Source organism: Nicotiana attenuata, chromosome 1, assembly GCF_001879085.1.
Source record: "Nicotiana attenuata strain UT chromosome 1, NIATTr2, whole genome shotgun sequence".
Taxonomy (NCBI): domain Eukaryota; kingdom Viridiplantae; phylum Streptophyta; class Magnoliopsida; order Solanales; family Solanaceae; genus Nicotiana; species Nicotiana attenuata.
The window spans coordinates 62,483,355-62,496,459 of record NC_031989.1 but is presented as its reverse complement, the minus strand read 5'-3'; the positions used below and the strand labels follow the sequence as shown (position 1 = coordinate 62,496,459).

The window sequence follows — 13,105 nt, the reverse complement described above, 5'->3', positions numbered from 1 at the left end:
CCTCAAGCTAGGCTAAACCAACACTTACCTCAAAGCCTTGAAATCCACTTAATCCTCAACTATCGCTTTACCCCGCGGTTCCACCTCCAATTCGCTCGAATCTAATCACAAATTGCTCAATTACTTAATAAACACTACGTGAATCAATTTGAATGCATAAAATGAATTTCCCAAGTTTTTCCAAAATCGCCCCCGGGCCCATGTGGTCAAAACTCGAGGTTCGAACCAAAACCCGGTTACCCATTCCCCCACGAATTCAAATATGTAATTTGTTTTGAAATCGGACCTCAAATCGAGGTCCAAATCCCCAATTTTTAGAAAACCTAGGTTCTACCCAAAAACCCCAATTTCACCCATGAAAATCCTTGGTTTTAAGTGGAAAACATATTAAATGATGTAAAAGATTGAAAGAATTGAGTAAAAATCGACCTACAAATGATTTGGGATGAAGGTGGTTCTTGAAAAATCGCCTATGGTGTTTGGGTTTTGAAAGAATGGTGAAAAGTGATGAAAATTCGACTAAGTATAAAATTTGTTGGGCCTCGGATATGGGAAATGCGAAGTTGGGTTCGCAATTACGAACCATGCAGGCTTGGGAATTGCGACATTATTGATCGCATTTGCGAACTCAAGCTGCCCAAGGGACCCTTCGCATTTGCAAACTGGGTCTCGCATTTGCGAACCAGTGTCCATCGTATTTGCGATGCCTGGCTTCGCATTTGCGAACCTTGGCCTGCCTGGGCTGGTTTCGCATTTGCGATAGCTGGGCATTCGTATTTGCGAACTCTGGCTTCGTAAATGCGAAAATTGCAGATAACTGATACCAGATTTTTTCCAAAGTGAGAAATGCAATCCGACACCTATACAAAACTCACCCGAGCCCTCGGGGCTCCAAACCAATTATGCACACAACCTAAAAAACATCCTACGGACTTATCCATGCGATCAAATTGCCAAAATAATATCATATACATCGAATCAAGCCTCAAAACTCACGTTTTTCTTTGAATTTTTCATAAAGCATCAAATTTCCATTTCAAGTCCGAAACACGTCAAACGACGTCCGTTTTCAACCAAATTTTACAGAAAGCGCATAAACCATATATAAGACTTGTACCAGACGTCGGAACCAAAATACGAGCCCGATACCACAGTCTTTTAATCTAATTTTATTTCCAATTTTTTTAATAATTTCAGAAAAATAATTTCACAGAAAAATTTATTTCTCGGGCTCTAGACCTCGGAATTCGACTCCGGGCATATGCCCGAGTCCCACATTTTTCTATGGACCCTCCGGGACCGTCAAATCACGGGTCCGGGTCCGTTTACCAAAAATATTGACCGAAGTCAAATATATTCATATTAATATCAAAATTTAGCATTTTTCACACATAATTCATATTTAAGCTTTCCGGCTACGCGCCCGGACTGTGCACGCAAATCGAGGCAACCCTAAATAAGGTTTTCGAGGCCTCGGAAGTACGGAATGAATAAGAAAACGGGTGATGACCCCTTTGGGTCGTCACACTAATACATGAAATGCTTACACTACAATAGGAGAAAAAGAATGCTAATCAAATTATTAGTACGTGATATGCCTCTATTATATGTTGTTTGCGATTTCATCCCTTCCTTAGTTTCATATTAGAATGAGTGTATTATCTTTACATGTGTAAACTATAGTTTGACCGAAAGTAATGAGTTCGGTTGAATCTATAGAATTTGCCCTAAATTTGCCTCAGCTGGTTCAGGGCGACATACCTTTAAGACATCCAAGGTAATTAACGGGCTGTCCACATCTAGCAGGCAACATTTGAGCCTCATTGACATTAATTCCAGCTTGCTCAGCGGCATTGCTCCCTTTAACGCTAATCATTTGACACAAACATTCAGGCATGTTTTCTATAACATCCTTTAGTGGATTGCAGCAACTTTCTGGTGGATTCCCTCTTGATCCATTGAAAAAGTTCATACACGGCAACAACCTGTTTATACAGTTCGTGTTTTGACCCAATGCTACCCCAGATAACAAACTGATCATCATTATCATAAACTTCATTTTCATTTTTGATACTCTAATTTGATTGTTCTTTAATTTTCTTTACTATTGAGTTCTTGCAAATGTTATGTTTATATATTTATTGTGTGTAGTCTAATCCTGTTAGGGTGGAGGGGTTTGGTTGGGGTTGTTGATCTAACAGTGTCTAAAGAAAAATGATAATTTGGGTATATAAGACGGCAAAAATATAGATAAGACAGGTTGAGCTACTACATACCTTGCTTCTCAGTGTGATCATTTTCTTTTTCTCATTTTTTCCACCCTAGCTCTTATCACCACCAAAAAATTGGCAAATTAGTCACAAATCATGATCACACCCAACTATGCCTTATAAAAAGGACTAAGCGGTCGCCTGCAAATATAATTCGGTGTACAAGTCCGGAGTCGAATCCCACAGAGAACTAAGGCTTAGCTATAGTTGTTCAATATCGCTAAGAAACACAAGTCCAAATAATTTTCTAATTATAAAGATTATAATATTTATTTTTATCTAATTAACTAACAAATCTAGAAAGCCGTAAAACTATCAATTAACAAGGATAAGGATTGGAGTCGAGATTAAGGAGGTCTAGAGTTATGATTTCCCCAATTGTCGGAATCCTTCCCGCTACATTTTCTATAAATTCGCCTAAGTATTCTCTACCGATCATGAGCGCTCTGGCTGTCGTAACTCTCTCCCGAGTAATTACCACAATTTACTAGACGCACTCTCCCCAGTTACGCTAGCTGGCTTTTGTTACAGCTCACTTAGATCGCATCCAAGGTTTCGTTATCCCTAATCCCGCCTTCAAACCCTCAGTTATTGATCCCTCATATACTTTGGGAGTGGTGTTGTTCAATAATTACCTAAATATGCGCTCTCTCCCGAGTTATGCACAGTAAATAGGCACAGCTAATTGAGGATCCTGTCAATTAACTACAATAAACATATAGTTGAACAAATAGAGAAAATACTACGGCTCAATTATATAAAAACATAATAAGAATTTATCCTACAAAAGGTTCCATCAAAACCCTAGATAACAAATTAGCTATTCATAATAGCATGTAAAACTACAATACTAAAAGTCATAACCAACAATGAAAAATAGGAAGAGGAAGGAAAAACTCGTAGAAGAATTCCCCGCCTTGCTCCTATTGTGCCTCTGCCTCCTTAGGTCAAATCTGTGTCAAAAATATGTCCAACTCCCTCAAAATACCGTTTTCCACGTATATATACCAAGTAGGGTTGGGCCCAAATAATTATACCTTCTCCAATGTGAAAAAAGGATACTTTTCCCGGGTTTGACTAGCGCGGCCGCGCTCGTGACCGTGCTAGTGGCCGCGCATATTGCCCAGTATTCTGCCTGACGAGCGCAGTCTGAGCGCGGCTGCGCTATTGACGCGCATTTTTCACCCTGTTCCGTTTGGAATTTGAAAAAATGTAAAAACATGAAAGTTGTATCCCTTTGAGTTATCTTTCCAACCATATATCGTGGAGCCCAAATGGAGTTCTGAGGAAAAGTTTATGTTCAATTTACTAGACAGTGCGCAATATGCCTACTCGAGTCTTCGTTTGTTCTTAACTATCAAAGGTAACCCCTGACACAATCCCGGCTTAATTCCTTGGACTTTTACTCAGACTTCAAAGCTCGAAATCACTTTAATTCATTCCATAATATCTATATAGATCGAAATCACTCCTACAAGGCATAAAACACACAGTTAGTGCAAGACACTAGCGATTAAAGCTCAAACTCAATTAAAATGCAGTAAATTAGAGTGTAATAAGCGACTAAAATACGTAATTATAGCCTATCATCAACACCCCACACTTAGCCCATTGATCAAACTACACTTTATATAGACACAACCTCTTTAAACAATTTTCCTAACTCAACACACCAAGAATATTTAAAATAGACTAAGCACAAAAGCGTAACATCTTCACATCAAGATTTGACTCACAAGTACCACTCATTATTCACAACTCACCCACTTACTCTAATATAGAGGTCACTGACATTACCTTTCCTTCATGAATCAAGTGCCCTCACACAACAAAAGAGAGTAGTTCCACACAATAAAATTTAAGAACACTTAGGAACTCAAGATAGAAAGAATTCACCCACTCTCAGAAATAACATTCATATGCCGCAAAAGATGCACCATAGGCTTGCCCGTAGTGTACTATTCTACTAATCGAGCTCATTCAATCTAGGATCAATTAGGACTTTATTTGGTTATAATGTAGGCTGCGGGGCGGGTAGGATACATTAGATATAAGAGTGACTACACCTCCTTAAGCACTTTAATACATATACTTTAACATTTAAAACCCCACTTATGTAAAACCAAAGCTCCACCTTCACATCAATGTATATTACCCCAGACTTCTTTAAGCACAATTACATCAAGAACCACCACTTATCAAGGAATATTTGCACACAATACAACTATTTTTTTTCCCAATTCAAGTGACTCTTGCTCTTTCAAATCAGTGCACCTTTCTCCTTATTGCATTAGTTACATTCAAAAGCCAAACCAACCACCCCACACTTTAACTTTTACAAAGTTCATAACAATTCAAGTGCTCATGAGAGGTGAAAAGGTTCAAAAAGATGGTTAATTCAAACAAATGGGTAAGGCTTGTAATGTGGTTGCCAAAGAAACAGGATTATTGGCTCAAAGGGGTTAACTACGATACATAACAATTAGGCGGGTAAAATACATATATGGCTCAACAAAGAAACACCTATATCACTTCCAAGACTGAACAAAACTACTATTTCGCTTTGCAAACACACAGGGCAAGTCCTAGACATCAAATGCAATGCACAGAATACAACAAACCTCACACACATATGGCACATGACTCACTCAAGATTGGGTCATCAAGACACTCCAGTCAAAGCAGTTAAGCAAAGTTAAAATCATACAATTTAAGGTACTTATACAAGAGTCAAAAACTGATCCTAAGCGTCACAACCAAAGTACTCACTATTCTAAAGTCATAACAAAGTCAAGAGATATTGCTTCAATTCAAAACACAATACAATGGTTCATATTCCTAAAAAAAACTAACTACACCCGGTTCAAATAAAACCCTAGGAAAAGAACCGTGGTGTAAAGAAAAACCAAGGGGTAATTGCTACACTACCTAACAAAAGAAAATATTTTTGTTTTTTCTTTCTTTAGACTTAAATCCCTCAAGAAAATTGTCTAATAGATCTATCGTCGGGAAAAGTCCAATCCTTTTTTTTTGTTTTTTCTAAAAAAATAAAAAAAAATTATTCAAATAAAATAACAGAACTACAATAGCATAGAAAGTCACCTAGACAATCTCCTCACCCCACACTTAAAATTGTGCATTGTCCCCAATGCACACCATACTAATAAGAGGGTAAAAGAAACTCCTTGGTAGGCCAAAGGCCGAAGCACTAGCAGCTCATGGGGTACTCAGACTTCTCCCAAGCTTGGTCCTTCGTGCGGGTACCTCACACTTAGTTCCAACCATTTGATTTGTTGTTGCATCCTTCCAATAACTTTGTTTTCCATGCTCCTAGAAAATAAAAAATTGACACTACAAAAATAATACAATTAAAAATAAATAAAAAAATAAATAAAAGAAAGCAACAATGTTGTGTTGCCTCCCAAAAAGCGCTTGATTTAACGTCTCGGTACGACGTGAATCACTTTCTGCCTCCACTTTGAACTTATGAATCGGACACCAAGTTTTGATTTTGCTCTATGATCATGCTCCTGGGGTGGTGGAACGAATCTGACTGGCCCAATAAAATAATGTAGTATTCTGCACTTCTTGGCCTTTAGATGAGGTGTGTAATCCCGACTTTCTGGCAAGAAGAATTCCAGAATGTAAGCACTTTGTTTCTCATTCCTTGACTCCTCAAATGGCTCGGACGACTCTATTTCCATATCATCATCTAAACATAAAGTGGAAAAATGCTTGGAGTGAGGACCAATGCGCTCAACTACATGAACATTGGGACTGTCTATATTCTCAACACTAATGACAATAGAGTCAACTAAATATGTATCCTCAATATCCTTGGTTGACTCTAATATCTCTTCTACAACATCGACATCCTCAAAATCTTGTGCGATTGATTGTTGGTGTTCTACTCTAGCCTCCTCCTCTAGCTCATCAATTTCTGTATCTAATTCACGCTCTTCTTGGATACTATTCACAATATTGGCTTGTTGAGCATTAAAAACTTCAACCAGTTGACTCATGTGAACTTTCAAGTTGTGAATAGTTTCCTCCTGCCTTTCTATCTGCAGTTGTAATTTACTCTGTTGTTCCAAAATGCACTTTAACATATCTTCGATCTTCTTTAGGTCAGCTTCCCTGGGTTCTTTGTTCCTATTAACTTCACCAGAAAAAGAAGAACCATCAGAGTAAGGGGTTGGGGGAAGGTAAGAAATATAAGCACAACCGTGAAAGTGACCATCTTGACCACCACACATATCAAACACATTCCACACATAAGATTGAGTTGGTGCAATAAACTTGCTCTCGGGAATATATTGATAATTTTCCTCTGGGTGGTTTCCTTCACAATATGCATAAGGAGGATTAAATGTAGAATTCACAACATTAAAATTCTCATAATTCCATGATGCCATGTTTCTTAAATAAACAAATAAAACTAAAATAAAAATATAAAAATCAAATAACAAAATAAAAGTTCAAACTTGAAACCTAGCAATATGTACACATACAACTACACCGTTAGTTCCCCGGCAACGGCGCCAAAATTTGATCACGCCCAACTATGCCTTATAAAAAGGACTAAGCAGTCGCTGCAAATATAATCCGGTTTACAAGTCTGGAGTCGAATCCCACAGAGAACTAAGGCTTAGCTATAGTTGTTCAATATCGCTAAGAAACACAAGTCCAAACAATTTTCTAATTATAAAGATTATAATATTTATTTTTATCTAATTAACTAACAAATCTAGAAAGCCGTAAAACTATCACTTAACAAGGATAAGGATTGGAGTCGAGATTAAGGAGGTCTAGAGTTATGATTTCCCCAATTGTCGGAATTCTTCCCGCTACGTTTTCTATAAATTCGCCTATGTATTCTCTACCGATCATGAGTGCTCTGACTGTCGTAACTCTCTCCCGAGTAATTACCAAAATTTACTAGACGCACTCTCCCGAGTTACGCTAGCTGACTTTTGTTACAGCTCACTTGGATTGCATCCAAGGTTTCGTTATCCCTAATCCCGCCTTTAAACCCTCAGTTATTGATCCCTCATATACTTTGGGAGTGGTGTTGTTCAACAATTACCTAAATATGCACTCTCTCCCGAGTTATGCACACTAAATAGGCACAGCTAATTGAGGATCCTGTCAATTAACTACAATAAACACATAGTTGAACAAATAGAGAAAATACTACGGCTCAATTATATAAAAACATAACAAGAATTTATCCTACAAAAGGTTCCATCAAAACCCTAGATAACAATTAGCTATTCATAATAGCATGTAAACTACAATACTAAAAGTCATAACCAACAATGAAAAATAGGAAGAGGAAGGAAAAACTCGTAGAAAAATTCCCCGCCTTGCTCCTATTGTGTTTCTGCCTCCTTAGGTCAAATCTGTGTCAAAAATATGTCCAACTCCCTCAAAATACCGTTTTCCATGTATATATATTAAGTAGGGTTGGGCCCAAACAATTATACCTTCTCTAATGTGAAAAAGGACACTTTTCCCGGGTTTGACTAGTGCGGTCGCGCTCGTGACCGCGCTAGTGGCCGCGCATATTGCCCAGTATTCTGCCTGACGAGCGCGGCCTGAGTGCGGCCGCGCTATTGACGCGTACTTTTCACCCTGTTCCTTTTGGAATTTGGCAAAACATAAAACATGAAAGTTGTAGCTCGTTGAATTAGCTTTCCAACCATATATCGTGGAGCCTAAATGGAGTTCTGAACAAAAGGTTATGTTCATTTTACTAGACAGTGCGCAATATGCCTACTCGAGTCTTCGTTTGTTCTTAACTATCAAAGTTGACCCCTGACACGATCCCGGCTTAATTCCTTAGACTTTTACTCAGACTTCAAAGCTCCAAATCACTTGAATTCATTCCGTAACATCTATATAGATTGAAATCACTCCTTCAAGGCATAAAACACACAGTTAGTGCAAGACACTAGCGATTAAAGCTCAAACTCAATTAAAGTGCAATAAATTAAAGTGTAATAAGCGACTAAAATACGTAATTATAGCCTATCATCAAATCACAAACAATAAATTGACTTAAGTATAGATTAAAAAATTGTCTGCGGATCTATTTGGAGACGGCATATACACTTGACACATGTGTCATATATTTGGATGAATATTTTCCCATTTAATTAGCTACTTTAATTTGTTTAAGATATCGTTGCTTCTCAATTTAAAAATTAGTGAATTTGCAAAGTTAGTAAATAAATAATTCAAATGTTGCATGACCGATCTTTGCGGGGAAGAACCATTTTTTCTTTAATGTGTATAATGCTTAAGTAATGAAACAACCGTAATTGATAAGGGTATCAATTATACACTACTCCTCGATGGTGTATTAATACGCTATTAATTGTTCCATAGTGACTTTAATTATATTACTCTCTCCGGTCCAAAATAAGTGATTTTTTGCCTTTTTTATTTTTGTCCAAAATAAGTGATTTTTCCAGATTTCAAGAATGAATTAATTATTTTTTCCTACATTGCCCTTAGAGTAATTAATGTTGGAGTTTGTGTTAGGAGTGTTTATGTGAAGAGATAGTAAATGTTAATATGGTCAATTTCATTGCTAACTAATGTTAAAAGGTGAATTTCTTAATATGTGTGAAAACAACAAAAAAATTATTTATTTTGAACCGGAGGGAGTATTACACATGAAGCATTCAAAGGAAACAATAAATATAATTAAAGTCAACAGAAATTTCCAATGTTTTAGTGCGACTTGCTTTCTATCTCCAAGAATGTACCTGTCCTCTATCTCCACCAACAAGGGTTGGGGAGGAGTGATAAGTACTCATTCATCCTTAACCAGAGGTCTCGAGTTTGAGTCCCTGGGTATGGAGTCGCCTTTGTTAAAGAACGCTTTACCTCCTAATGTGGGACTTCTCGATGCGAATCCGAATTAATCAGGTCCCAATATGGGTACCGAACCGGATGAGAAATAAAAAAAAAAAAAAATAGTTGTTCTCTATCTCCGGACAACACAAAACAATTCAAAAGAGCACAAGTCACCTACCACGGTTTTAAAAGTTAGACATACTACTACAATTCGATTAAGATTGGTTCATTTCCTGCTGTCAAAATGAATATGTAGTTTCTCATCTGCCATATATGGCCTAACAATTTGGTTATGTCCTTTTCTACATTTCTTTTGATTAGCACATGTCCTCTCTACATTTACACTAAATTAATAAAGTATATTAATTTTAGAGAGATCTTCCTTTTTGTTTAATTTCGTAATACTAATGTATCCCTCGGAATTTGCATATTACGATTACTTTTCTTGTTTTAATTTATTTGTAAGTTGTAACAATTCTTTTCGCATAATTATTATCAATGTAATTTAATTTTTTTTATCTGATTAAATTTATCTCTATTATTTAATTTAATTTTGTAATAGGCACGAAACAAAAGGCATTGCAGAGACCCTCAAAAGAAACATTCACTTAATGCATTCAGTAGAATATTCTAAAACTTTAGCAAAGATGTATCCATTAATTTAACATTGGAACCTTGAGGATCCTTCTCCTCAATAATCATAATCCTCTATTTTTGATACTGGTGCCTAACATGAGGTTGAGATTTTGTGTTGTTGGTAGCTGGAGTTGGGGCTTGCTGTCCAACTATCAGCCTTTTTTGTTGTTGTTGTTGTCTGTACATAACTCGATTCAATTTCCTCAAGGAGTTTGAACCTTGTGGCACACAGTTCCAATCCAATTCAGAGCTGACCCTTCCGAAAAGAACATACTGCCGTCACTCATCACCTTATCTTGGAGTATGTTTAGTAAACATCACAACAACAACAACAACAACAACAACAACAACAACCCAGTATAATCCCACTTAGTAGGCTCTGAGGAGGGTAGTGTGTACGCAGACCTTATCCCTACCCTGGAGTAGAGAGGCTGTTTCCAAATAAACCCCCGAACTCACAACCTCTTGGTTGGAAGTGGAAGTTGCTTACCATCAGAGCAACCCCTCTTGGTTAGTAAACATCACTACATTGAGCCAAAATCATAATGGCAACGATTCATACTCATGGAAATGCTTGCATTATCGTAGAAGTTATTTGGCAGTAAATAAGCAAAAACAAATGAAAAGGATTGAGATGATTTGTGGATTAATTTTTAGTATCCCTATTTAAGGGGTTTCTGTTATGGCATGTTGATCTTTTTGTTGCCAGCGGATCTATGTACACCACTTGGGTTGGTATGGCACCCGGACACTTATCTAAAACTTGTTGTTTGTGTAAGTAATTTTTCTGGATAAAGGATGGCACCCGAAGTCAGAAATGGAATTATGGTGCATTTGGTAAAGCCCATATTTGCAACTGCAGGTGAACTGCTGGTGTTCGATGTTGCCTAAAGACGTGTTTTATTTTATTTTCTTAATTAATTTATTTCACTTTCTCATCTTTGTTTCCCATATTTCCTTCGTTCTAATACCTATTTGGATATATTTTCCTTCTTCTTTGCTCAATTTTGTTGTGTTCTCTGTTTTCCTCTCTCTTTATCCCTACAAAACCATTTTTTCCTCGTTTATTTAAGTTGTATCATAGCTTAAGAATCTTTTCTTTTCCATTTCTTCAAGGAATATTTTTTTCGCTCTTAATCCCTTGATTTCCAACATTCCTTAGAGCTAATAATGTGTCGTAGCTACTTTATTGACTTCTTTTCACAGTTTCTGAAGTGTTCATTTTATAGTTAGAAAAATCTTTACTAATTACTTATGATTAGAGCTTGTTCTGAGGTGTGAATCGAAGTATTGGAAATATTTTTCTTTGCTTGTATTGTTGAAGATGACAAAGGTTTATTTCCAACTTAGTAAAGTTCATATGGCTTGTGTTTACTTTAATAAAATATTAGCATGTGGCAATTTGCTTCTGACTTTGATTTAAGCACATTATGTTTGAATTAAGAGGGTATAATTGCTTATTCAAATTTTCGAGAACTGTGTCTATTTTCGAGAACCAGTTCGGATTTGTGCCGCAACGTTCGACTACGGAAGCCATCCATCGCGTCAGGAGGTTGGTGGAACTGTACTCGAAAAGGAAGAAGGATATGCATATGGTGTTTATTGACCTAGAGAAAGTATATGATAAAGTCCCGAGGGAGTTCTATGGAGATGTTTAGAAGCTAGAGTGTTCTTATAGCGTACACTAGGGTGACTAAGGACATATATGATGGAGCTAAGACTCGCCCAGGAAACACATAGTATTCTCCAATGCAAGCGAAGTTAAGCAAACTGGGACTCACCCAGGAAACACATAGTATTCTCCAATGCAAGCGAAGTTAAGTAGACTGGGAGTCACCCAGGAAAACACATAGTATTCTCCAATTCAAGCGAAGTTAGGCAGACTAGGACTCACTCAGGAAACGCATAGTGTTCTCCAATGCAAGCGAAGTTAAGCAAAACTGGGACTCACCCAGGGAACACCCGATATTCTCCAATAAAAACAAAATCGAGCACGCCGGGACTACCCCGATGTATGTACAAACAGTACAGCGACCTGTAAAGTTCTCCAAAAAATCCTCGGCAATAAGACAATGGTTAACATTTCGACCTCAGCTCGAAATAATACCCCTAGATAAATGCTTTGGGAAATTCTTGGAAATTTTGAAACAGTTGTATGTGAACATCCCATTCACCAAGGTGCTCATCCAAATGCTAGCCTATGCAAAATTTCTGAAGGAAATCAGGAATTCCTATCAAGTAAAAGGAAGCTAGAGGAAACAAAAATGGTCAAACTCAATGCACACTGCAGTGCCATTTTAAAAAATAAATTCCTCAAAAGTGTGAGGATCCTGGCAGTTTCACTATACCTTTCTCGTTGGGGAGAGAAAATTTTGACAAGGCCTTGTGTGACTCAGGTGCATCCATTGACTTGATGCCATTATCGGTGTTCAAGAAATTGGAAGGAGAACTAGGAGTAATCAAGTCTGTGTCGGTATCATTGCAACTGGTTGATCAGACCATGATTATACCGAAGGACATAATCAAGGACATTCTAGTGAGGGTGGAAAAATTTGTCTTCCCAGTGGTTTTCGTTGTAGTAGACATGGAAGTGAATAAGGAGGTACCTCTAATCCTAGAGAGACAATTCCTTTGTACTAGCCGGGCTATTCTTGATATATATGAGGGTCACTCATGCTACGAGTGGGCAACGAAAAGGTGGTGTTTCAAATGAAGAGAATGATGAAATACCCTTGTGATAAAGAATCTGCCTATGCTTGTTTCAAACTGGATGTGGTGGGAGAGTTAGCTGAGCAACACAAGCTAGACAAGCTGGTAGGCGATTCACTAGAGAGATGCAATAGTCAATCAAGTACAGCTGAGGATAAAGATCCTGAAATCAAGAAGGAAGTTAAGGCACTGGAAGAGGAAAACCATGTGGTAGACGAAGGAGAATGGGAGAAGGAAATGATCAAGCCGAAGCTGGAATTGAAAATACTCCCGATACATTTGAAATATGTTTTTTTGGAGACTAACAATTTTCCTGTGATTGTAGCTGCTAATTTGACAGGTGAACAGGAACACATGCTCGTAGAGCTACTGCGGAAGCATAAAAAGGCAATCGGTTGGAGCATATAGCCAATATTCAGGGAATCAGCCCCGAAATCTGCATGCACAATATCCATGTCACACCTCCTTTTTACACCCCGAAGGGGGATAAGGGAGTTTTTCCAATTAAAGTGACATTATTTGAAATGAATTTATTTATTTAATTTCTTCAGAGCCGCCACTTGGAATAGTTTATTTTGGTGTCCCAAGTCACCGCTTTATTTTAACATCCCAAATCGAGGAAATTC

At 37.5% G+C, this 13,105-nt stretch overlaps 1 protein-coding gene across 1 annotated transcript in view; it reads right to left on the bottom strand.

Annotated features, from left to right (window-relative positions):
• LOC109241211 (lipid transfer-like protein VAS) overlaps nt 1–2,103 on the bottom strand; it is an 11,094-nt gene extending 8,991 nt beyond the window's left edge. The window contains exon 1 of the mRNA XM_019407932.1: nt 1,762–2,103. Coding sequence (XP_019263477.1) covers nt 1,762–2,065 — 304 coding nt within the window. The 5' untranslated portion in view covers nt 2,066–2,103. The remainder of the gene's footprint in view (nt 1–1,761) is intronic.